General features: G+C 40.0%; 2 protein-coding genes, 1 long non-coding RNA gene and 1 other non-coding gene across 11 annotated transcripts in view; 1 reads left to right on the top strand and 3 right to left on the bottom strand.

The window, feature by feature from the left end:
* The window catches only part of LOC105672053 (diacylglycerol kinase eta), a 28622-nt gene extending 5724 nt beyond the window's left edge, over window positions 1-22898 (top strand). Inside the window, exons 1-22 of one of the 5 annotated variants that reach the window (XM_012366748.2) lie at window positions 13534-13667; window positions 14629-14833; window positions 14938-15074; window positions 15199-15290; window positions 15373-15503; window positions 15595-15763; window positions 15871-15973; window positions 16165-16487; window positions 16579-16887; window positions 16966-17117; window positions 17203-17449; window positions 17544-17911; window positions 17999-18312; window positions 18436-18772; window positions 18844-19074; window positions 19153-19255; window positions 19321-19590; window positions 19664-19958; window positions 20039-20359; window positions 20438-20533; window positions 20651-20782; window positions 22220-22898. In XM_012366748.2, the coding sequence (XP_012222171.2) occupies window positions 13569-13667; window positions 14629-14833; window positions 14938-15074; window positions 15199-15290; window positions 15373-15503; window positions 15595-15763; window positions 15871-15973; window positions 16165-16487; window positions 16579-16887; window positions 16966-17117; window positions 17203-17449; window positions 17544-17911; window positions 17999-18312; window positions 18436-18772; window positions 18844-19074; window positions 19153-19255; window positions 19321-19590; window positions 19664-19958; window positions 20039-20359; window positions 20438-20533; window positions 20651-20782; window positions 22220-22516 (4731 nt within the window). In that variant the 5' untranslated portion in view covers window positions 13534-13568 and the 3' untranslated portion in view covers window positions 22517-22898. Of the gene's footprint in view, window positions 1-13533; window positions 13668-14628; window positions 14834-14937; window positions 15075-15198; window positions 15291-15372; window positions 15504-15594; window positions 15764-15870; window positions 15974-16164; window positions 16488-16578; window positions 16888-16965; window positions 17118-17202; window positions 17450-17534; window positions 17912-17998; window positions 18313-18435; window positions 18773-18843; window positions 19075-19152; window positions 19256-19320; window positions 19591-19663; window positions 19959-20038; window positions 20360-20437; window positions 20534-20650; window positions 20783-22219 lie in introns of those variants that run through there. The other 4 variants (XM_012366747.2, XM_012366749.2, XM_012366746.2 and 1 more) reach the window with 4 other exon arrangements.
* LOC105672056 (uncharacterized) lies at window positions 7709-13012 on the bottom strand. Its single transcript, XR_010891324.1, has 3 exons — window positions 12797-13012; window positions 12634-12704; window positions 7709-12548 (listed from the first exon to the last, which is right to left on the bottom strand). It is a non-coding gene; the product is annotated as an uncharacterized lncRNA (long non-coding RNA).
* Window positions 12411-12482, bottom strand: TRNAT-CGU (transfer RNA threonine (anticodon CGU)). Its single transcript has one exon. It is a non-coding gene; the product is annotated as a tRNA-Thr (tRNA).
* Window positions 22899-23091: 193 nt separating the features above from the next.
* On the bottom strand, window positions 23092-25968 carry GluRS-m (putative glutamate--tRNA ligase, mitochondrial). 4 transcript variants are annotated; one of them, XR_010890516.1, is made up of 11 exons: window positions 25858-25968; window positions 25703-25766; window positions 25346-25580; window positions 25053-25248; window positions 24763-24977; window positions 24458-24680; window positions 24209-24369; window positions 23967-24127; window positions 23731-23888; window positions 23503-23647; window positions 23092-23428 (listed from the first exon to the last, which is right to left on the bottom strand). XR_010890516.1 is itself a non-coding variant. In XM_067356279.1 (10 exons), the coding sequence occupies exons 1-10, from the start codon at window positions 25951-25953 to the stop codon at window positions 23567-23569; spliced, it is 1590 nt and encodes a 529-aa protein (XP_067212380.1). In that variant the 5' UTR covers window positions 25954-25968; the 3' UTR covers window positions 23092-23566. The 4 variants fall into 4 exon arrangements, 2 of the variants coding, with proteins under 2 accessions (XP_067212380.1, XP_012221982.1); XR_010890522.1 differs by having other exon boundaries at window positions 23517-23647; XM_067356279.1 differs by having other exon boundaries at window positions 23092-23647.
* Window positions 25969-26197: the final 229 nt, after the last annotated feature.

Genomic DNA, 26197 nt, shown 5'->3' with positions numbered 1-26197 from the left:
CTTAATGCAATATAGGCGACAGTGTAAACGAGAGGCGAGTACACGGTCCTCGATGACGTGGTCGGTACTCCGGCTACGGGTGGGAGGGAAGGTGCAATGTACATGAGGGTGATAGAACAGAGAGGAGTATCCGGGTCGATGACCCCCGCGAGAGACCTAAATACACACGCGAGAAAGTTTCGTCGTTGTGCCAAAACGGGAGCCGGGAGCGAGCGAAGAGGTCGGGTCAGCACATAATGTCAGCCTATATTCTTGTAGTTCTACTTAAAAGGAAAATATTGTCTCTAGTTATTAATTAACAAGTTTCAGCTGATGCACCGAGAGAATAGGCAAATAAGAAGCGAGCGTAATTCACTGCTGCGTAAAATAATATTCTTCCACGTTTAAAATTGATCTTGGGAATACGTGAAGACTCTAATTAGTTCAACCTGTCTCCGTTTGGGATTTTAGCTAGCAGTGCGGGACAAAAAATTTTAATTAAAATCTTCATAAGCTCCAGATTAATTTTGCGCGTAAAAAGAATATTTACACATAAGTATACAATTTGGTCCCTTTATGCCAATCCTTTGAGCGGATTGAATAAAAATCGAACAACCTTTTTACTTTTATTCAGATTTTCTGATATCCTGAAGCGATACGTATACGTATTACGGAATACAATTTGGAGAATTGATAGTAAAAAAATGTAAAAATAAAAATACAAAAAAATTCGATTTAACATAATTTCTGAAAGGAGGCACGTATATCGAAAGTAGGAAAACAATGGTTAACGCTACACCGGCCGTATCCTTTTTACGGCAAAAGCTTTCGGGCTAACTCTTGAAATCCCACTACCAAGCCGATACGATTGTTCAATCGATCCTCGGCGAAATGTGTTTATCGCTCAGATAGACAAGTTCGGAAACGGTACCCGCGATTGTCCAAGTCCGCGCGAGATAAAAATAGCCCGTGACATTTGAACACGCTCGTCCTAGAATTTGTCTGTAAATGGTGACGCGTCAACTGCGACGAAAGTCAAACGCGATATCAAACACGTGTCTTATCGGGGGATCGATCTCGCGTCTCAATGTCGCAACACAAATCCTTTTACAACTGACAAGTTGAATTCTATCGGAGTGGAAATAGATAATGCAGGATATCGTCTTTTAGTTTAATTTTAGGTGAACTTCGCTTCCGCGGATCGGCGATAAAATTAGAGTTTTGCGAGAGAGAGAGAAATATATTTGTCTGTTGCGCGAGAAATATCCACTCTCGCGTATTGGAATTTCAAATATGCAAAGATGTCGAAGAGAAAGATTGATTCTCTCCCAGTCGGGGATTCTCCCGTCGGAAAACCCACGACAGAGAAATGGATCTCCGGGACATTCTTCGCATAATGCTCCCAAATCTCGTTTAGTACTTACGGCCACGTACAGAGAAGCTTAGAGGGGCATTTTGCCAGGTAGTGGCGCATTTCCCGCTGGAAATATCCGCGTTGCACGGGTCGAGATGAATTTTTAACGAGCGTCCAGTCGCGATAAGGGGCTGCAATAATGGGCGCGCGTGCAGGCGTGCAGGTAATATCCGCGATGCATCCCGGCCGTTTTAATGGCCATTAGCGAAGAGCCCGGAGAGCCCGAGTCGAGTCACGCTATTCGCCGCCGGGACGGCCATCCCCCGGGCAAGTTTGTCGTAAAATTTTACAATGCTCCACCACGGAACGACCCGCTCGACGTATATACGTGTATGTATACGCGCGTGCATGTGTGCGCGGAGTAACGTCGCCACCAGCGAATTACGCCACTCGTTCTCCGTTATCGCGCAGTGACCTCGACGGCAGATTTGATGGGGGTTCCGAGCACGACACGCTCCAGTTGCACGGGATGAAGTTCTGATCCCGTGCATCCATCACGGGATTCAGCGACCGAAATCATCCGAGACGGCAGAGGGCCAACAACCCCTCGTCTTTATCTATCCAATTTATCTGTTTTCGCGAAAGGTGGAGAGAGAAAATGCGAGCGCGTTAACGCACGACATACAACATTTGTCTTCTTTCTTTTACCGCTGTCCGTGGGGGATTTTTAGTTTATATGTTACGGCGATATCACATTGATGTACGATCACCGCCGGCTCGTTACTTATGTGTAACTTTATGTTACACATTTGCCGGCGAACAAGATCTCCCACGTAGCTCTCGCGTTATTCGAGCGAGATTGCGTCGCAAAATTGCCGCATCGTGGGTGTGTCAAAACAGCCCCTTTTTATGACATATCCTATTATATCACTCTTTAACCCTTTAGCCACAAATGCCATTCGATTTTGATGGAGAGCTCCTCGCTGAGAGCGAGTGGGAACGCAACAAAATTTTAATTAAATAATCGATTAATCGATGAAAGGTTCTCGCCATTAATTTATTACGTCGTAATTTAATGCTTTGATTAATACGGAAATAAAATAAATTCAGAAACCCTCTGCTTTATTTCTCGGAAATTTCGAAATGGTAGTTTTACACGCTGTAACCGAAGAATTAAGGCTTCTCGCTGTTATATTTATAACATCGTTATTTTGTACATTGATTAACACGTTGCTTGTCCAACGAGTTTTGTTACATTTTACGCTACAGTAGAAGTTGTGTCTACCATGTTTCAATAAACATGCAAAATAGATATCGTTAAAAATTAAAATTGTGAATATACGATAGTTTTTATTTTACGTCGTCATTATTACGATATTTATAATTTTATGAGAAGCAAAATTTATTTGTCAGAAATATTTTAAATAAGTCCGACAGCGCCGGGTACTGTTGTGATTCCGCTCAAGTAAAATATAGAAATAAAATTCTATTTCGTTTTTCAAAAGTTTTAAAATAGCAGTTCTGCATGCTGCAGCCAAAAGATAAAAGATTTTTTGTGTTAAATTTATGATATTGTGTTTTAATTAACGCAGAAATGAAATAAAGTATAAAAATAAAGTTTAATCTCACTTCTCGAAAAGTTTAAAATAGTAATTTTATGCACCGCAGAAGGAAACCTCAAGTGCGACTTCTCGCGACGTAATGCTCTATTGTTGTCGAAACAATTTGGCGTCGAAATATCTTTAGAATTTCCGCTACTTTGCATTGAAACTTTACCGGCACGTTTCTCACGCGCGGCAGAATTTATAGAATGTTAAACGCGCAGCGCGGAAACGCGCGGAAAGGACGGAAAACGCGCGCGCGCGCGCGCGGACAAACGTCGCTTGCCTCACGTTGCAATCGTAGCGTGTATCGTAAGAATCTCAAGAATCGAACTCGCTACGCTACACATCCGTCTTCCACGAAGGAGAATAGATGAAGATAGATGCGCCTCTTACATAAAAGCCTGGATCACGGGTCGTTTGCGATCGGCCCGGCTATTTTCATCGCCGTATTCTATTCAACTGTGAAAAAGCTTTTCTATACGGAGTTCTTAGCGGAGCCTGATTTTCAGATTTTTATTTACTGCCACATTTAGTAGTAATTTTGCAATTTAACTGTGAAAAAAGAATAGCTTTTCCACGTGGAATTCTCAGCTGCGGCAAAGTTTTGTCTTCAAATTTTTATTTAATGCTACGTGTAGTGGGATTTTCGCAATTTAACTACAATAAGAAACGAATAGCTGTTTCACGTAGAATTTTCAACCGCGATGCAGCTCTCGGTCTTCGGGTTTTTATTCGCCGCCACATATAACGGTAATTTTGCAATTTAATTGCGAAAAAAGGAATAGCTTTTCCGTATACGGAATTCTCAGCTGCGGTTTCGTCGTCAGTTTTTTTATTTGCCGCGATATTCAGAAAATAATTTTCCACGGTTGCACGCAATTTTCCGTATTGCCGCGAGCGAAATGCAGCTAGCCTTGACACGCAGGGTAAACCAAACACTTGAGGGATGTTGTAGATCTCCCCCTGTTGACCGAAGATAAAAAGGACGGGAGATAAAAGGCGAGACGGGAGAGACAGTTGAAAGGTACCGTTCTCGTGTTACGAGCCACGAGTAATATGTGACGTATAACGCAATTACACGTACGTCGGAACTGCACATGTGCGTTGACATGATATACCTAAAGGGCACTTCGCAGAGAGAACACGGTTCCGCAAACACATCCGTCGGCGTTGTCCCGCGACGATCTAGAAGGAAAATGCACGGCTTGTCGCACGCTTTCCTTTTTTTTTTTTTATTTTTTATCGGGGAAAAGCATTTTGTTCATATGCTATAATTACCCTTCACGGTTTACATCCTTTGCGAGAGGGAGGGGGAAGGAGGATTATTTGCGGACGTTTTTATTAAAACCGTTCGTAACGGAAGAGCGCAACTCTTTTCACGCGCGACGAACTCGAGGCATTTACATCGAACTTTTTCCAACGACGGAGAAAGGGCAAAGTGACAAAGCGCGCGCGTCCCTTCCCTTTTGCGGGAAGAAAGTGCGTCGCCGTTGTTCGCCCTGTGTCTCCCTTTGTGAGAAGTAAACCGCATTTACGACCAACACACGACTTTATTGGTACACGCTCTCTCCGGGAATTGCTAACAAGTATACCGATTTAGAAGACGCCTCGCCGTTCCGAAAGAGAGAGAGGGAGATAATGCCATTTCGGGAAAACTCTTAATTACGATATCGATCCGACGTGAGAGAGTGCCCGCCGCATCGCACAGGTGTTCAATTAACTCCTCCCCTCGGCGAACTTATTTAGATCGACATTCAGTTTGGCGTTGAGCTTGCTCTTGAAATTTCGCGGGGTGACGGGACGAAGTTCACGGGACGATGTGTTCGCGCACCGGGCTTGTGGGAGAAACTCCGCGCGGCGATCCTCCTCGCGTGTCCAGAGGTGCATTTTTACGCGCCCGCGCGTTTAAGGAAGCATAAGGCTCGACTAACGATGTCAGTTCGGTGTCTCGAATTAACAAATATAAATACCGCCTAGACTACGTGCACGCCGCGATGCACCGAGCGCATCGGACCAACATTTACCACCTACATACTCGACGTTTATTTATAGCGTATGAAAGCGCCTATGCTTCTCTCGACCGACGCGCACGCTTGCTCGCTCGCGCGTACGCGAATGTTTATCGCGCAGGAAACACGCGGCCGCAGAAGCATAATCGGCGATTCGTTCCTCGCCCCGGAGGGCATTTTCCCCGCGACAAGCGGCGGCGTTTCCTCTCCGAAGCACGTCGTCACTCGACTGACGTCAGCGATCTTAAGTGTTTGTTTTTCGTAGAAAATTCTAATACATTTCGTTCCGCGTAGAACAATACCGGCGAAGAGTTTAATGTCACAAAATGTCAGACAATGAATGACATTATCTTTCAAGGCTCGCCGCGTTATACGCCGCCTTCCCGTAAAGGGCTTTCCTTCCAAAGTAATTTTTTAAATTTTTTAAACAAAGATCGTTTTTCTAATCTAAAGCCCCTAATTCTAAGTCCCCATCGAGAGATCTTAATTTTAACTGATCTAAATTTCTATTTATTCCGATGATGCTCGGCCCCGGTTTACTTATATCACCGGCGTATTTCCCTGCGGATATTATGAACGTTTGTAATTATTGTCGAGATGTAATATCGCGTAACTAGGACGAGAGATTCTTCATACTGTCCTCTTACTCTTGTGCAAACACTGGCTTCAAGATGTAATTCCGCGCGCATATTACACAAGCCGTGCACAGTGCTCGATACACGGAGTCTCGTTCCAGGCGAGGTAAATTCATTTTTAAGTAGTGCGACTCAACGACGTAATCCGGAAAATCCGGCAAACGGAAACGTATGCGTGCGATCGCGAACTCTTGACATTAATTCGCAACAGACTTCGCCCCGAAATTCCATTTTTGCCAAGCTAACGGCTTGCGTAACCTTTGCGGCGTCATTTAGCGCGAGGGACTAATTAATGGAACGATTAATTGAATCATTTACGCACCGCTGCACTGGTTACATAATAGTTGATCATTTGCGCGCTGCAAACTTGATTACAAAATTGATTGCACAGCCAAGGGTCTAATTAAAGGAATCTATAAATTATTATTAAAGGTAAGGCTTTTGTTAAATCTAATTATCGAACAACTTTATATAAGATCATAATATTAATAATCTTTGATATATTTCCCCTCCTGCTTAGGTTGCCATAGAATTTTGCATAGTTTGTTTAACGAGATAACAAAGGGCGCTTGTTTATCGGAAAACATCACGCGCGAATCACTAAGTAAAGAATAAAACACGAGGGATTATTGCTAATTACGTCCGCGCGGTTTATCGGATTATAAAAAAATATTTTTGTTTTCACTAGACGTTCCTCTCGCCGAAAATTAATAGAGACGATGAAGATTAGTCAATCAAGTCGCGCGCGCAATTATTTTTTTTTATAAATATAATTTAAATCGTCAATCTTTCAGAGGAGCGAAAGGGTTGAAAAATAAAATAAACGCCTCTTAACCGTGAAATTGCAAAAAGCACTTTCGATTCGGGAAACATCGTATTCATTATAGACCGTAACAGGCGGGAGGTGGGGTTTAACGGGTCGATTGAATTTTCCGGATGTTTCATTCGGCCGCGGCCACCTCCGATAATCGCGCTTTTACACGACGATACGAAAATCCGCTTTGCGTGCACGCCTGTCATGTATATATGCGGTATAAAAGGGCCTGATATAACACATCCCCTCACTCCCCTATCTGCTTTTTGTCCGCGAGAACATATTCATGTGCCGTCCCGCATTTCAATGCGCGACAACCCATCCATTCCAGCGAGCCTCCAGCAGTCGAATATCCGTCCCGATAAATATTTCTCCGGCGTTCTTCCGCGGTGAGCTTCATTTAACGACGAGATAGCGTCACGTCCTTCGGGCTTCGATAACACATCGCGCTTTTCAACACAATATTGTTTTTTTTTTTAATACTTCGCCCACTGGAGATATTCCCGTTTAGCGATTTTATATATTTGATCTCTTTTTTTGCAAAATTCAATTGAATTAACTTAACCATGCAACTAAAAATAACTGAAGAAACATTTTTTTTTATTCCACTGCATGTTGTATTCCACTTGCATATTTATATGCACATGTATATTTTAATTCTGTTTTGCAAACTAAAAAATATGTTACGAGACATTCAATTACGAGATGTAATAATTCGAGAATAATTTTAGATAGATATTTTTTTAAATTGTGAAAGTTAATTCTACTTTATAAACTATAAAATATTTTACAACGCGTTCAGTTACGAGACATAATTCGAAAATTTTATAGCTTTTTGTTAATAAGACTAAATATATAAGCGTCACGAAAGTACTAATCGGTATCAGCACTGTGAGTTATGCGACGTAGCAGTTATTCGAAAGAATATTTTATTTAATGATAATAGAGGAACTCATTACGGAATTAAATATAAATACATTTTATTTTAATCTTCATTAACGGTAATGCTTGGACGAATATTACGGAAACAAAATGTTCGTTTTCTGATGTGATAGAAATTGCGATATTTTATTACTTTTGTAATATCGGCAATGTAAGAGAATTGTTATTTTAACTTGCCCTATATATCTTTGGATCGTTATAATGTAAAATTATTCCACGAACATATTGCAATTGTGAAAAAAATTTTTCGATTTTAGCTATTTTTCGCGAATTTGTTATTCAAGATATCGTGATTTTATATAGATGTTACGATCGATGTGTCACGTTTGTATTATCCGGCCAGAGAGAGCATTAATGCGCTTAAATGGCCCGAATGAAATAATCGCATTTCGCTGTTTTATCTCAATATTGGTTAAATATGAGCCGAGAGACCGTAATTCAGCCGCGACCCACATTCGGCGAGACGCGGAAATCGGGATTGAGACTCGCGGTTCTGACATAAAGGTCAAGTGTCCATTGAAAATCAGTCAGATTCGGCAGCAATCTGACATCATACAAATGGCACACCACTACGAGACGTGAGATTATCATATTTTATCAAGATTTATCAATCCCGCTCGCTCGAATTGAATAAAAGAATCGCGTGTTTTATATTGTCGGACGCGCAACAACTCGCCGTTTTGTAATCCGCGATGCGATTCGCTAAACGCGCCGGACAACGCCGTGTAACCAGCGCGAATTAGAGCCTAATTAATTTTAATGCCGCGATTGTCGGTTGCGCGACTGCAAATTGCTTGAATAACCCAGTTTGCGCTTGCTCTTTCAGCTGCATCAGATTTTCGCGCGCGCGATTCATGCATTAGAAAGACTGTAATTACATGTTTTTTTGCATTCTTAAATATATAAAGCAACATTGCATCTGCACAAAGCTAATTACAGAATATAAAATTTCATTTCATTAGAATGTATTCGTAGATCGAATATAGTTGTATAGATGCTGCAAATAAGTAACATCAATCATAGAATATCCGAGAATTTATAGAAGTATAAGTTTTCAACGACAATTGCGATATTGTCACTCCGCGCACCGAGAGCCGGCATCATCATTTCGCTATCGCGATTCAGTCTGATCGCTTTCAAATCGACGACAATGCGAGCTTTCGCGGCAAGCTTATGACATTGAACATCGGGACGCAGTGCTTGAAACTGATGTGAGTCTATGACCCGAGAACGCCTGACCTCTTTTTGCCGCGAGAGTATTAGAAACGCCGTTTTTCATCTTTCTCGCGTTGAAAAAGATCTCGTTTCATATCTGGGGCGTTTTATACATCTGTGACATTTTATACGTCTGGAAAATTTTCTGAAAATATCTTCGAGCTGAGCTATGTTGATCCCAAGCAATTGTAGAAAACGTGCGGTTGAGAACTGGAAAGGGAGAAGAGGGAGAAAGAGTAAGTAATGCTGAGGAAATCCCCACGAGTGTCTGGCTTTGATTTATCTGCCTCTGTGTATTTGATCGAGCGGGATACACAGGTGTCAGCCGCAGGTGTCTAAGAGCCGCAGCTGTCTATCGCGCCGACGGATCTACGTCGGTTCGCGTTATCACGGCGGAGTGCGTATAACAACCCCAATTAATAAGCCCACCGTCGGTGTCCCGCTTAATGTCATAGTACAGCCGGTAATTTAAGGGTCGATCGATCCTTCCACAAACTCTCCCGGATTCGGCAGCTCGCGACAGGATGGGATGGATTTCCAGGTCAAAAGGTCACGGGGCGTTCGCGAGCGGCGCGCAGGCAAGCAACATCCAGTATACAATATTGAGAATTCAGCTTTCAGAACGGCCTCGTTTTCTAACCGTCCGCATGCGCCTGAATTTCGCGTGACGTGTGTCCTTTTCTCCCCCCCTCCCTCCCTCCCTCTCTCCCAACCCCTGTCGACCCCATGGGTCGCCGAGGGTTACGTTTGTTCATAAAATATGTATGGCGCGTGTATATATACGGTCGCCCCAAGAGACTTAGCAAAGGCGAGAGGGGGTGGATCATTCCTGGAAATACGGCTCGTTTTTTTCCTCGTCGCGCAATATGAGAGTGACCAAGGCGAAAGAGAAAGAGATGATTTAAGCCTGGCTATAGGTTGGCCCCGCTCATCTTATATTTGCCCATATCTTAGAAAAAACTGATGAAAAGAACATTGTCGACGATTCAGACTACATGGATTCACCTGAAGATGGATTTCGTAATCAGCGAAAGCCTCAACACGAACTTTGTATTGGAATGTCTGGGCCGGGCGGTGAATTACACATTGTTGTTCAGTAACGCGGATTGAAATAATTATCGACGAGCTCGTTACGCGAGTTACGTGTTCAACCGGCGTGAAAATTTTTCTCACATTTTTATCAACGCCAAGGACGCGCCGGGCGATGGTATCAGGTGTCTCAGTTCGCGTATGCAGGTGTCGTGAGAGTTCGTGTTCAACTACGTCTAAATGAATTAAGTGGAGCGTATCCGCGTCGTGTCTGACCCAGTTGAAGGTGCGTGCTTAGATATCTCTCTATTATCTTTAGGTGTACCCAAGGCCGTGAGAGAAAGAGAGAGAGAAAACGGCATGATTAACAATGGAAACTGTTAATGTGAATTAAAATTGTTTCACTTTGAATGCCAAGTATTTACAAAGCGAGACGAAATCAAAGAAGCGACAGGCTCTTTAGGTATTCGAAAAAAACCAATCTCAAAGTTGAAATAGTTCAATTTAAGCTGATTTAGTAATTTTTTTGTATTTTAATTTCAATTAATTCAGTAAACTTCTTACGTTTAAAAAAAAAACTTGGCTGCTCCGACATTCGCGACCATAAAATCGAAAGAATGCGAGAACGACACGTTCTTTACATACCCGAGAAAATCAATTTCAAAGTTGAAAAATTTCTATTTAAGCTGATTTAATAATTTTTTTTATATTTTAATTTCAATTAATTCAGTAGTATTCTCATGTGTTCTTAAAAACTAGACTATTTTAATATTTGTAACCGAGATAAAATCGAGAATGACACACTCTTTACATATTCGAGAAAATCAATCTCAAAGTTGAAAAAGTAGGCTAATTTTGTTCAAATATCTCGATTTGAATTAATTCAGTAATCGTCTTATGTTTCAAAAAACTTGGTTGCTCCGTTATTCGCAGCCATAAAATCGAAAGAATACAAGAACGATAAGCTCTTTACATACTCGAGAAAATGAATCTCAAAGTTGAGAAAGCTCAGAATTTAAGCTGCTTTAGTATTTTTTTTTTTTTTTTTAATTTGAATTAGAATGAATTCAGTAGTATTCTCTTGTATTTCAAAAAACTTAACTATTCCGGTATTTGCAGGTGGAATAAAATCGAGAGAGTGCGAGGATGACACGCTCTTGAAAGTACTTGAGAAAATCAATCTCAAAGTTAAGAAAATTCAATTTAAACTGTTTTAGCTGTAATTCCCTCAAGTATTTTAATTTAAATTAATTCAGTAATGTTCTCGGGTTCCTAAAAAAAAGGGCGTTCTACCGTTATAATGAGCTACTCGATTTAATTTGTATCCCGCTTCTGGCTATTTTTCTCATCGAATGTTTTCGAGAGTCGGATTCGAGGGAAGAGGATGTATCGTACCGAAAATAATCAGTCACTCGCATCGCGACGAGATGATAAATGGACCGTGTTATCCGGTGACGATGATTAATTGACGCACGTGAAGGACGCGCGCAAAAAAAAATTGAGAGAAGGGTAGCTCTTCCCGCGATTCGGTAGTTGCGACGCAGTTCGTCTTTCGAAAGAACGAATATTCGCTGTGTGCTACAAGGAAAGTCCATTAACGCTATTACCCCTCGCCTTTACCTTTCACCTTTTACACCGGCGCAATCCCTCGCGGAATATAAGATGATTTGCGATGCGGTTCGCGATTATGTTACACGTAATAATCGTGCTTCACGGGCTAATGCCGGGAGCGTGAGCCCCCACGATGCTTGCGCGAGCACTTAGCATAGAAATAAGTTATCCGTGCCGGTATTATCTATCGGATGTTGTCTCTGTTAATTCTGCTGAGTTACTTCGAACAATAACCGGCGGCCAGGAACGGTTCGGTGGCTGCATAACAATTGCACGGACAATCGCGCCGTTAAAATCAATTAAGCACAGTTATTGAAGAGAGGATTTACGGGCATTACGCGGCCCCGACCGGCGTAATATTGCAACCGCCAAATGGGATCGCAAATGCGATTTGCCGCGCTCGCGTGTGCGATAGGACACGGTGTTTTATCCCGTCACTCTGCGCGGAAAGTACAATACGTCGCCGCGATTGTATTTATCACGGGCGTTTCTTTTTCATTTTCCGCGCGATGAATAGGTCGACTGGCTAGGCGGCGCACACAAAGCGGTCGGCCGCGTTCGAATTTCGATATCGCGATTCGTGGAATAATAGCGGGTGAGAGTGGCTGTACAAAAGGGGCACTCGCCGACCGACGGCCGATCGACAGGCCCGATCTCACCTGACATTCAAAACGTCGACGTGACGATGTGTTGCATGGTGTGGCGTTTTTTTTTTTTTTTTTTTTTTTTTGTTCCACTCGGTGAATCTAACACCCACGTCCGATCGACGGGACTGGAAAAGTGGCTGCGACAATAAAGTAAACACCAATTGGTGTGTCAGAGAGTGAGGTCCTTCGCCCACATTTCATCAATAATTCCCGCGATTTCCATTGATGTCCAATCTCCGAGATAAAATCAGGATTCGAGGGACGATCGTCGTCATCATCGTCTTCGTAGACCTGATAAAAAGTTCAATCAGTCGAGATAGGTTCTCATATTGATGCGATTCTCTGAGTATGTAGAAAACTATTTCATTTATTATTAAGTACCCTAAGTTTTTTACTATAAATTTCTGTGAATTGTAAATATTTAAAGAATTCTTCGGGGATAACTTATAAGGTCTAGACTGCCTTATTGACAAAATGATATACTTGATAAAATATTGATTGATCATAAAAAAACTGGGAAGTCACGATTACTATTTTAGATGTTTGTCGTCTTCTAGCGGACAAAAAGAACTGCCTCCTGTGAGGTTTGAACTCACGACCCCTGGTTTACGAGACCAGTGCTCTACCACTGAGCTAAAGAGGCATCTTGCCTCGCAAAGGGTCAACATCCTCCCTTCAGGTGGACACTTGTCAATAATTATCACTTAACCTGTAAATTGCATGAGAGTTGCAAAAAGCATTTCGGGCATCGGTGCTTCACGTGAACATAATTGTGCTCGATTAAGAAAACGCACCTGAATATATATCCATCCATCTTGTGTTTTTACCCTCCAGCGAATACTCGAACTAATAACTTTCCTTCAATCTGGAAAGTGAAAACCAAGAGAAAACTTTCGCAGGAACGAAAGTGAAAAGCGGAAAAGTTTGCGGACTAACAATCACGCGATTCTTACTCACAGCATTGAACGGCAAGCGCAGCCATCCGGAATCATGTATCAGCAAGAATAATGAAATATTTCGGAAAATATCTTTTTACTTTGCGAAGCGAACAAGTTGCATTCTTCGGCGGAGCATGAAGTGTGTCGCGTAAAATTTTCAAACTCCACCAGCGTGAGCAACCCTGTCGGGAGATGGCGCTTGTGGACACATCCTGCCTGCCGCCGTGTCTACCTGTCAATAATACGACACGTGCGGCTCGCTTCGCGGGACATTGTTCAGCGACGGATAAGCGCGCGATAACGCCCCGCGGTAAGGCCGGCCGAGTGTGTATTGACAGCCACACGTTTGGCGCGTCGCGTCGGTGTATTGACAGTGCGAGTCGGCGCGATCTCGTCGGGGCGGCGTGGGAAAACGGCGCGTCGGCGTCGGTGGACAATGGTGTACACGTGGTGTCGCGCGGCGGTGTGATACGCCGGCGGCGGCGACGACGAAATGTTCGGCCGGCTAGCGAGCGAACAATGCACGCGCGCGGGGTATTTATAAACGGGACTTGACGACGTACGGCGGCGTAACGTATGTCGCGGAAAGTGGGACACGCTATCCGCGCTAGAAGTGAACATTCTCGACCGGGAAGAAACGAGCCGATGCATCGCGTCGGTCGTCGCAGTCGTCTGTACCGGCGAACTTGTAGACGCGCTTCTCCGCGGCCGTGTCGTATGACATATTGCAGCAAGCCGGCCGAACTGGCGATACGCTCGTCGTGCGAGTGAACTTTGCTAGGAAAAATCGTATGTGTTACGCGAATGACACCGTCGCTGTCGCCGCTGCCGCGTCGCGAGTTGCAGTTCAAATGTCTTCGAAACAACGGAAAGCACGTACCCGATTCAAGGTATCCGCTTGATTGAATTTGCAAAGCCACGTCTAGTGTCTCTGCTCTATTTGCGAGATATAAAAAGGAGCAGCGGGAATGCGACTATCGCGGTGTAATCGAGTTTTGGCATAGTTTGCTTCTGAATTTCCAATCAATGTTGCGAGACGATAGAACGAATTTCGCATACGCGCAGTAGCTCTGCTGCTAGCAGACGATCTTAAGTCTCAGTAGTGTATATATTCGATTGCAATAAAAGGTATGAGAGCCTTTTAAAAAAAATTTTAAATATTGAAATACGAATAGTGAAATTAACAAATACTTTATTACATTTGTAATATTAATGATATGCGCTTAACATATTATTTTATATATTTTACATATTATTAGCACAAGTAATATTAAAAAATACGAAAAATTTTTAGAAACCTCAAGAAGTGCTCTTTGTGTAGTTTGTGGGTATGAAATTGTCGAGATTAGGCACGTGATCGTAGCTTTTGTATATGTACAAAAATCCCGCCTAAATTTATTTCTCATTTCGTAGTACTTTGTAATTTTCGCAAAATAAATTAAATAAATGTAATAGAATTGGAGAAAATTGAATCTGTTAATTTATAAATAATATACATTTTGTTCCCTTTTCCATTTTTAAATCCAATTTATTTCAAATCAAGCCAAATTATTCTCCTTTTCAGTTCCATCTAAGTTTTCTTGAATTAGCTCTTCATTATTGCTTTCATTATTGTCGGTTGAATCGCCATCAGAACTTAAAACTGTTTGTCATTAAGTAAAAATTGTATAGAGTCTTGTTATAATAACTCAATTTTTGAAAAATGTAATTTAACATAGTATACCTCTGAGATGCACATATTACTTTGTATTGCAAATTATACATATAATTTAATAATATTGTGTCCCTTTTAATATAATTGCCAAGTATTATTATGTTATAACTAATGTAATAATGTCTCTTGTGTATTAGATAACAGCTCCTCTTCGGACATTATTTCTCTGTGGTAAAAATAGACCAGATATGGAGGAGTGGCTGAACACATTAAAAACAGCGGCAGAAACTCATCCCCAGGGTGATCCTGAAACTGTCGAGTTGCCACGAGGTAATCATCAGTGGTATGCACACAGTCATGCCAGACCTACATACTGCAATGTCTGCAGAGACACTCTGCATGGTAAGGAATTATTATATCTTTTAATTCATCTTTTAATTAACAATTTAATTTTATTTGTTATAATTACAAAGGTGATAATTACATTTGTAAAATGATTGTTACAGGTGTCACTTCTCATGGTTTAAGCTGTGAAGTCTGTAAATGTAAAGTGCACAAAAGATGCAGCGCAAAAGCAATAAATAATTGCAAGTGGACCACTTTAGCATCCGTTGGAAAAGACATAATTGAAGACCAAGATGGGGTGTGTAAAATTTGATCAAAAAATCTTTTTAACAAATAAAGATGTAATTTTAATTATATATTCCAACATTTTACATGTCACACAATTCTTGTAGAACTTATTTTCACATTAATTTTTATTCTAGAACATTACAATGCCACATCAATGGATGGAGGGAAATCTGCCAGTGTCTTCAAAATGTTTTGTCTGTGAAAAGACATGTGGCTCTGTGCTTAGGTAGTTAAACACTTCAACACGTTACATAAGAAATTGATATAGTGTTGAGCAAACATCATTAAAATCGACGGATTGTTTACAGGCTGCAGGATTGGCGGTGTTTATGGTGTAAAGCAACTGTACACACAGCGTGCAGACCTGCCATAAGTATTAGGTGTCCATTAGGACCAGCTAAACTCAGTGTAGTGCCTCCTACGGCCTTACATAGTATAGGTAATCATGCCATCCACTCGTATTACGAATCTTGATTCGTTGAATTATTTGAATATAATTAGTAACTGTACATACGATTAATGATTATCAGGTACCGACGAAGCGTGGGAAGTTGTTAGACCTATAGGATGCAGTCCACTTTTAGTATATGTAAATAGTAAATCTGGTGACAATCAAGGTATTAAGTTTCTTAGGAGATTTAAGCAATTATTGAATCCTGCACAAGTTTTCGATCTTATAAAAGGGGGACCAAGTCCAGGGTGAGTAAATTTTTATTTATACTAATGACAATCGATCTGTGATGTTATTAATCATAGCCAGGTACATACATGAACATAATGAATATATGAATCTGTGTTTTGCTCAGATTAAGGCTGTTCCGCCACTTTGATCCGTTTCGGATTCTAGTGTGCAGCGGAGATGGATCTGTAGGATGGGTACTTTCGGAAATCGACCGGCTTGGAATGAACGTGAGTAAGCGTGATTTACGATTAAAAATTTTTTTTATTTGCATAATTTCTTAACAATTGTGCTTTTTTATTTTTATTAAAAATGCACTGTTTAAATTACAGCTAATTGATTTTTCCAAATTGTTAATTAATATATATTGTTAAACATACTTGTAATGTAATAGAAATATATATTTCTATTTAATTTGCAGAAACAGTGCCAAGTTGGAGTACTGCCTTTAGGGACAGGGAATGACTTAGCACGCGTGTTAGGTTGGGGAGCGTCGTGTGACGACGATACGCATTTACCTCAGTTGCTAGAAAAGTATGAAAAAGCAAGCACTAAAATGCTGGATCGATGGAGCATTATGACGTTCGAACGCAGCATATCTCTGCCATGTCATAAAGTGATTCTGCATCAGTCCGATCTGGTGATAAAATCGAGCGTAGCTCATCAATACGAAGACAGCGTTCTTGCTCATATAACGAACATTTTACAATCCGATCAAGAGTGCGTGATTATATCTACTGCCAAGTGAGTAATTCAGTTACGTGTATATGTATGTGATTGTATGATTACACAAGCTTCAAGCTTTGGCATCTGAACCGAAATTTCCCTCCCACAGAGCTTTATGTGAAACAGTAAAAGATTTTGCTACGCATATACTGAAAGCCAGTTTAAACACAGGGGACCAACATCTGCGGGAAAAATGCGAAGTACTTCAGCAAAAACTTGACCTATTATTGCAGACATTGTCGAAAGAGGAGAGCTATTTATCTGATAACGCGGAAGAAACTGACATTACCACTCTAAAAACCGAGATTGCGACCGACAACCAAGAGAAAGAGGCTTTAGAAAAGTCAAAGAAAGAAATGGCAAATGTAAAGAAAGCCGGAAATAAATGTTACATGGAGAAAGATGCTGTGATGTCTAGGTATGGAATGTACATTTATAATTCTACACTAAAGTAAATTACAGAAAAATAGATACATGTTTTTTTAATGACGTTTAGAGCAAATAGCTTGAAAAGAGCTATCAGGGGATTAGTGGAACACGTGGAATCGGCTATCGACGAACAGAACAATCCTTTAGACGAGAAACAAGATAGTAGGATGCCAAACATCACCATAACATCGGATAATTCTCCGATAAATACTGCATCAAGTAAGACTCTTTATATTCAGACAATAATGAATTGTATACTTTGTCGTATACTTTGTCTCTATACTGTATTTTTATATTTTTTTAGACAAAAAACAGCATTTGATTATCTCTAGCTTATTGCAAGTGCACGAAGCCGACAACATGAGTTTAATGCCAATTGAATCCGCCAGCAGTTTGGAGACCTCGCCTTGCCCAAGTCCTACGCCTAACGTGGCATCTTTGAGCCCGATGCCGGATTTAAGAAGGGACTCGCAGCCCGAAGAGTTACTCACGCTTCCCGCGCCCGACGGATTCGCCGATAGTAGGCGAAACAGCGAAAACATCCCGCAAGGGTAATCTTTCCACAATCCGCACATCTCACGGTGTTTGATTGGTACCTGGATTCTAAAAGTTATATCTATCCCGATTTAATTTTAGAACTTTCAGTTTCGACGCACCCGCCGTTCAAACTAACGACGGCCAGCAAGAAGCGCAGACAACAAGTAACGACAATCTGCAGTCGTCCGAACCCACACAGATCGAAGGTTCCTCTGACATTCCAATAACCGTGACGAAGACTACTTTAGACACAAGTACACCATCAGACGACGCGACCATGCAAGACATTCTCGTTTCTCCTGACACAGATTCGCTCCATTCTAGAAATATCTCGCCAGAGCATGTGCAAAAGTCGATGGAGCCGAAGCCGAATGCCAGAGGTAGCTGTACTAACAGCATCATCAGCACGGACAGCATAGTCTCCGAAACCTTGGATTCCAAGAGCTACACCGTCCGGAATAGCGAGAGTGAAATTGGTAAGTGGACACGCGCCGATGTGATAAACGTTGCCCGGTATGTATTTTGCTATCTAATTATTAGATAATTTCTCTCACACTTTTTAGGACATATAGACAGCGATATATTCGATTCCACGAAGAGATCGGAGAGCTCGGAGATCGCGCACATCGACTCGCCGGACAACTCCGACATGCTGTTCAGCGAGATGCAGCATTCGGAAAGCGGCTTGGAGGATTTGAGCTCTCTCAGGCAGGACGTGATCAGCGCGATAATGGGCGAGAAGTACGACTCCGTCAGGGAAGGCTTGCAGATCGAGGAACCGCATCGATCTTGCGTTTTGGCGCAGTTCGACGCGGGAAATGACATCGCGAGACAATCATTCAAGAGAGTTTCGAAGAATATAAAATCGGATAAAGAGGTGATTATTAATATATTACTGTGTAGAAAATTAAAGAATTCTCAGAGATTCCAAACTTTGAGCAGATGCTCTGTGTTGATTTCTTGAAATCGAAGATCTGAAATTAATATGTAACCTTTACAGGCAATGCTGAGTAAATACAAAACGGACGGTTTGACAACGTGTGTGCGCATGTCGGCGACTAAATCCATGGAAATGAATGTGATACCTGTGATGAAGTTCGAAGATGTCGAGGAGGAAAAAGCGCCCAATTTGTTGAGTCCGGTGTGCTGCTTCACCGTCTCGTCGGACAACACGCAGGCCAATGAAAAGTGTCCCGCGAGTTTTCCGCCGCAAATCAGTGTTATCATCGATCCACCTAGCCCGTCGCTGTCGATCGAAAGCCATCAAAAATTCGATTTAGATTACAAACTGGATCCGCAGGACAAACAATATTGCAGCGGCGGCAGTATGGAAAGATGTAAGTCCAACTAGATGAAATATCGTTACACGATACGTATACTTTAATGATTTCTCTCAAATAATGCGCAGTAAGCGTGGAGCTGCCTGAATCAGGCTTCTCGCCGCAAGCTACACGGCGTATCAGCAGTGGCAGTTTATTCAAGGCGTCATCCGAAGTCGTGTCGTTGGCAGCCACTGCCGCTCGTCTCGGCGGTTCAAGTCTGAGTTTGCGCCACGAAAGGGCAAAATCTGTGGACAAAACGGACGACGTGAAGAAGCTTCCGATAATAAACCCTCTGGTCCGGCTGCCTATGTGGCCGAGTGAGTTAGAAGTGCAACGTCAAAATTTAATCTTTTTTTCAACATGACGCAATTATTCATGTGTGTAAACATTTGTAGACGTAAGTGGCGCAGCTGGTCTCATCAGTCAAGCGTTGCTGGCGAACGCGGACGCTCTCTGTGCAGCAGTATCGCCATTGATGGATCCGGATGAGTCACTGATGTAAGTCGTATACTTTACGATATATAATTAGCAGACGGTTCGATACATTTTATTCTGTACCGCAGGGAGGGTTACTTCGAACGGTGCGTCATGAACAATTACTTCGGAATCGGCATAGACGCGAAAATCACTCTCGACTTCCACAACAAGAGGGAAGAGCACCCTGAGAAATGTCGCTCGCGCGCTAGGAATTACATGTGGTACGGCGTTCTGGGATCTAAAGAATGGTTGCAGAAGACTTACAAAAACCTCGAGCAAAGAATACAGCTAGAGTGTGACGGCCAAAGGATACCGCTGCCCTCTCTGCAAGGGATCGTCGTGTTAAATATACCAAGGTAATCACGAAATAGATAATGAACATATCTGCGCGCGATTTTCGACGATCTGATGCAAGATTTTCATGCGCAGCTTTATGGGCGGCACGAACTTCTGGGGCGGCACGAAAGAGGGAGATTTATTCTTAGCGCCGTCGTTCGACGACCGGATATTGGAAGTCGTGGCGGTTTTCGGATCTGTTCAAATGGCAGCTTCGCGGCTTATTAATCTGCAACACCACCGGATAGCTCAATGCCAGACAGTTCAGATTAACATCTTGGGCGAAGAAGGTGTTCCTGTACAGGTCGACGGTGAGGCTTGGATCCAACCGCCGGGCATCGTGAGAATTATACACAAGAATCGCATGCAGATGCTCTACAGAAATAGGGTAAATACCGTCGTGATTCCTTCGTAATGAAAACAGTTCCGAATTTGCGTGTAATTGAAAAAAAATCCTTCTTGTCTCAGGCGCTCGAGACTTCACTGAGAGCGTGGGAGGAAAAACAGCGGAACACATTGAGCGCCGTGACTCAATCTAGCTCCACATTGACCAGCACGTGGCAATCGCAGCCTAGAGCACAGTTGCAAACGTGCAATAAATCTTCCCAGTTGAACGACGAGGAGCTTAATATTCTGTTCAATTTCATTGACGCAGTGACGACTCTGGTCAAGTGGGTAAAGCTGCTGATTATATCGCACCCGAATCTGAAACCGGACCTCTATCAAATTGCCTCGCGAACGGCAAACGCGCTTGAACAGGTGCACCCGGACGGTAAAATCCTGCAAGGGGTAGGTGATAAGATATATATAAAATGATCAGGGAAGAAAATTCTGATAGTTTGCGCTTACACTCGCTTTATTCCACAGATAAGCTTGAGACAGATGGTGACTGAGTTGGTGTCGAGCGCGCGACAGTTGTACGAAGAATCTTGCGAATTGTTGCGCGACAAAGCCCACAACTTGGTAAGTATTTTGGGTGTTGCGAAATATTAACGAATTTATTTGCTACGAAATCTAATTAATTACGATAAAATAAATAAAATAAATTACAAAAATTAATCTTTATGTAAAAAAATGTAGAGATTGCGAGAGGATTTGGAAAACAAGCTGTCCTTGTCTTTGGCTAGCATGGAGCAGGAATTACGAAAGTGTATCTTTGACGAAGGAGGCACAGGACTGGTCTACTTGCAAAACGTTTCCGCAGACGATCAGGTATAGTTCTTCCATATGTTTTATGCAATGCTATTTCGAAGTCAATTCTTTGAAGATACGAGTTTTGAAAATAACTATTCTCACATTTCTGTTATGTATCTTGCATTGTGATAAAGTTTACATATACATTTTGTGATATATATATTTATATTTCATGGGATAATAATATATTCATTAAATTTAATACTACGCATAAGAGCTTGGTTTCATAAACATTTAACTGTCCGTTAACGCAATTTAGGGAATCAGATTAACTGGAAAAATACAAAATTCTTCTATTTACTATCTGACAAATTTTTCACTGAGCTATTAAGATACACGGACGGATTAAAGAAAAAGATGAAACCTCCTGTTCATATCATACTTTCTTCGTATTCGATATTCCATCTCGTTAACAAATGCAATAAGTATATTTAAAAAAAAAAAGGATTTAACGCGCAATATTTCGGTAAATAAATAAATATTGGAAATTAGCCGATTGGGTAACACATAAGTGTGTGATATTATGAAAGCACCTCTCTTTACATACATTCGACACAAAAACAATTTACAATCTCTTTTTCGAGACTATTTTATAATTCATTATGCCTAAATGTTGTTTTCAAATGATAATTAATTAACATTATCCTATGCTTTATTTCGGATTGATTGAGTGCTCAATCCCAGTGCTGGTAATACGCTTTTAAATCTTACTGCTTATGACGTTTAGAGAAATAGAATTAGCATTTTAGAGACTTGGTTTTGCAATGTAGCGAAATATATGATACGGATTATTTTTGTACGCGTGTTATGTATGCGTGTGCGTGCATGATTAGATGTTTTTATTTGTTTCATTCATGCTTGTGATTATACTTTTTAGTCCACAGTGAAACGCCACGTATATTATGTGATATTTAGCGGTAACTATTCAATTACATTAGCCGAGACAACACACTTCATGTGCACTTGCATTCTACGCAAATTTAACTTTTGCTTTTATCATCGCGTCTTTGTTGTGTCTCATGATTTCGTAAGAGACGACAGATTGCTGCACTGTTTGACTTAGCACTGTAAGAACGAGAGGGGAACTTTCGTGATTTTATATGAGCTTCATGAGAGATATGTATTTTATATGAGATGTATATGAAACTCTCTAAAGTACAGCAATAAACATAATGGAATATCTTATATATTGTCTTATTAATGCAATACCAAAGATGTATTCACCCGCGAGTTTAAGTCAATTTCGCGAACATAAGACGGCCGTAGACCATCCGAAAGCTACTTTGTGTGCCTGACGAGTCCGTTATCACGTAATCCCGAGTGCAATTATCCACCTGCATATTGATTATAGCATGTTTCTAACGTATGTCATATGAAATAGCGTATCGCTTTACTATGCGCTACTAATCTGACTAACCGTGCACTAACCAACGATCTCGACCTCTGGATCTACAGGGAGATAAAAAAAATCGTCATCGAGGATTGTTCTGGTTAAAGTTCCGTCGCTTCGCCGGCAACTCGAACGTCGCGGGTCATCCGGTGCGCGATCAAGTCACCACTTGGGGCGTACAAGAGGTGTGCGCCTGGCTGGAGAATCTGCAATTGGGAGAATACGCCGACAAATTCGTGTCTCACGATATACGCGGTAGGGAGCTGTTATCTCTAGCTCGCCGAGATCTAAAGGAGCTGGGTATCACCAAAGTGGGGCACGTTAAACGCATCTTACAAGCTATCAATGACTTAAATAGCTGAGTTGCACAGACTCACGAAACTCCGGGGGCGAAGGATTGAATGAGGAATACTCGCTCCTACAATTCCAATCAATTTCTAATTCTTTTTCAAAGATATATTGTATAAGTTAAGTTATCGAATGTAATATTGTACATATTGTACATTTATGAATGTAATAATAATAACTATGGAAAGATGAATGAAAGAATAGTATTGTATATATAATTTTTATACACATTTTATTGTACATAGAATAAATAATTGAACGACTGAGTTAAGATATGAGATGTAAGAAAAATCATGTAATAAATATATTATTTAATAAATAAATAATGGAGATAAGTACTTAATAATTCTATGCAATAATGATTACATTAATTTTGAATAAAAATCGTATTGTAAACAGTTGTCATTGTTATTCGACTTCTCCTTGTATTATATTTCTAATTAATTTTCATAATTTTGAAATTTATCAACGAAAATATAATAATTACAAGAAAAATGTGAAGTTTTCGATAGTTTAAGAAGAAATCATTGTAAAATAAATCGGGAAATGTTCATTCAACTGTTGGGAAAGTGAAAGAAATTACTTCATATTGTGTATATTTGTAAAGCGAATTTTATTTCAGCAAAAGATATAGAAATATTAGTTTTTCAGACCGTCAAAAATATAGAAGTTATTGTGAGACACAAAAACGGAAATTTATATATGTTATAATGTAGACAAAATATCTCTTTCTCTCTCTCTCTCTCTCTCTCTCTCTCTCTCTCTCTCTCTTTATCTATAATTATCCCCATACTTCTATTCACCTATTATTTAACTATCTTATATATATAATTAATTACACATAAAATATGACTGTATCCATTGACTAGTATCCATTTCACATTATATGAAGAGCAGTAAGCTATAAGTCTTTATATTTTCTCCAACTGTTCAAATGCAATTATGTGGACATCAGTTTCATAAAGAATGCATGCAAATTGCAGAATTACTTCATACATACATTAATACGTGTACCTCTAATCCGTGTAGTACAAGTAATGCAATTAAACGATGTGTATAAATTCTCAAGAAACGCAGCGCTGTAATCGTAACAATGTTCTATCCTTTCCGAGAATTTCCATCATTTCAGCAACAGGTGGTCCAACCTGTAAAATATTACATTGATATTGATACACATCGATATCTGGTCCTGCAAAGAAAATAATATTTAAATGTTCAATATATTTACTTTTGCACCACTCAAAACGCTTCTCAGAATTTTCATCAAAATGGGAAACGGAATTCTATGCTTTTGGGCAAAATCTTCAAGATATGAAACCATCCAACAAGTCTGATAATTGATTGCATCTATTTCAGCTAATTCTGTGTTTAACAGTTTAATTGCGTCTGTAATAATGCAATAATTATGTATCAGAGTTCTAATAAATAAAGATTAGATAATACTTGTCAATAATGAAATAGTACCTGTGCAATTAACTTGTTCAATATTTGGCACAGAAGGTGGAACCCATAAAAAAGTTAGGTCCTTTTTGACAAGATCATTAAGCGTTGATATTCTGTTCTGTGCCCATTTTAATGTGGTGATTATGTGATGATCATCCAGTTGCAAACTTCCGTCATTTTTCCTAAGATAAAAAAATAATATATATAATAGAATTTCTTAAAAAAGAAATAATATTAACTATACTGCGCAAAATTAAACATACCGTTCTGGAAATGCTTCTAATACTAATTTCTTAATCTTTTCAATCAAAAATTCATGGTTCTTTTCATTTCTTGCCAAGTTTGCTATTTCCAGCTTATTGAATTCCAACAGTTTTTCAGGCATAAGTTTGCCAGAACTTGATTTTATTTTATTAACATCAAACTGTAATAAAAAATGAAATATATGTAAAAAGTAATAAATAAAAATTTTATTAGTATATAATAAGTTTTGTGTAGAACAACATTTTTACCCTTTTAATTAATTCTTGGTAACTGTAAAGATTTTGGTATTCCTTGTCTCCATGAAAACCACCACCAGCACCTATCACATAATTCAATAACGCTAAAGGAAAAATACCCTGCTTCCTAAATGACTCAATCTTTATGTCACCCTGTCTCTTCGACAACTTAGACCCATCAGCATTTAGTATTAAAGGTAAGTGCCCATATATAGGAGGATCCCAACCAAATGCTCTGTAATAAGTGTAATACATAATATGATCAAATATTATTATGTAAAACATTAAATATATTGTGCTGTCATAAAGCCACCTACTTATAAAGCATAATATGTTTGGGTGTAGAGACTTGCCATTCAACACCTCGCAAGACATGAGATATCTCCATAAAATGATCATCAACCACATTTGCAAAGTGATAAGTGGGATAGCCATCTGATTTTATAATAATTGGATCTCCTTCTGTTTTAGCAATGTCATGCAAAATTTCTCCATAAACTATATCGTTAAAGGATTCTGGTGTAGACGATAACTGAAATATTTACACAAACAGTTGTTATAAATCTACAATTCTGACTTGTCAAATTGTAAGTTTGGAAAAACATACTTTAAATCTAATGCAATAAGTTGAGTTTTTTCTAAACATTTCTTTCACTTCATCTTTACTGAAATGTCGACACCTGTTATCATATTTAGGTACTTGTCCACATTTCATTGCCTCTTTTCTTAACAATTCCAGTCTTTTCTCTGTGCAAAAACAATAGTAGGCAGATCCATTCTCTAGAAGTTTAAGTACTTGTTCCCTACAAATAAAAATAATTTTGCAGAATTAGAAAAAAATACAGAAAAAGAACTATCTAATTATTCATTTTATCTTAATATTTGATAAATGATCCATACTTATATAATTCAAGACGTGATGACTGTTTATAAGGACCAACAGGGCCACCTCTGATAGGATCTTCTTCAGATATAATCCCTGCCCACAGTAAATCATCCTGAAGCTTTTCCATTGCTCCGGGAATGGTTCTTGTTTGATCAGTATCTTCTATTCTCAGAATAAAAGTGCCATTATTGCTACGTGCAAATAAATAATTGTACAAAGCAGTACGCAGTCCACCTAAGTGCAAATGACCTAAAACAACATGCGAATAAAAATTGACATATTAAATGTATGAGTGCCACGTATTTAATTAGTATTCTTTCAGTAGCAGGATCCAGTTATCGCTCCAAAAAAATATATTCATTAAAATTTACCGGTTGGACTCGGTGCGAATCTAACCCTAACATGATACTTTTTGAAGAAGCGCCTCTGTAATAGCTGGAAATTCACGATTTTAAGTATATTGCGCTGCATTTCTGTCGTCTATTGAAATGTACTCCAATTTTAATAAAATATCTTGCAGATCTACCGAACCGGTCATGCCATGCGACGAGAATTTCCGATGATAAAATCTTGCTCTGCCCACTTGTCCGCTTGCGTATTTCGAATCACATGTTGGATCCATGATTCATTGCGTTTTCAAACTCAACAATTTTAGCCAAGATTCAAACCATTTTAGCCAATATACAAACCATTCGGATAAAGTTTTTTTATTTGTTATGTAGAAATACTTTTAAATATTTACTTGAGATTTCGCAATAGTTAAGGTATATATAAATAATTCAAATTTAAAATACAAGGTATCCCAAACTTGGTGAAAAACATTTTGACAAAAAATGCTTTATTTTGTAGATTTATGAAATATAATT

This window comes from Linepithema humile, chromosome 1 (assembly GCF_040581485.1).
Source record: "Linepithema humile isolate Giens D197 chromosome 1, Lhum_UNIL_v1.0, whole genome shotgun sequence".
In the NCBI taxonomy this organism is placed as follows: Eukaryota; Metazoa; Arthropoda; class Insecta; order Hymenoptera; family Formicidae; genus Linepithema; species Linepithema humile.
This window is presented reverse-complemented; position numbering and strand designations above follow the sequence as displayed.

Excerpts from the sequence above, each read along its gene's own strand:
- GluRS-m (XM_067356279.1), bottom strand. The coding sequence starts at position 25,953 with ATGGATCCAACATGTGATTCGAAATACGCAAGCGGACAAGTGGGCAGA. Across the intron at positions 24,681-24,762 it reads AAACATATTATGCTTTATAA|AGCATTTGGTTGGGATCCTC; the intron begins GTAGGTGGCTTT and ends CACTTATTACAG. Across the intron at positions 24,370-24,457 it reads ACCAAGAATTAATTAAAAGG|TTTGATGTTAATAAAATAAA; the intron begins GTAAAAATGTTG and ends TTTTTATTACAG.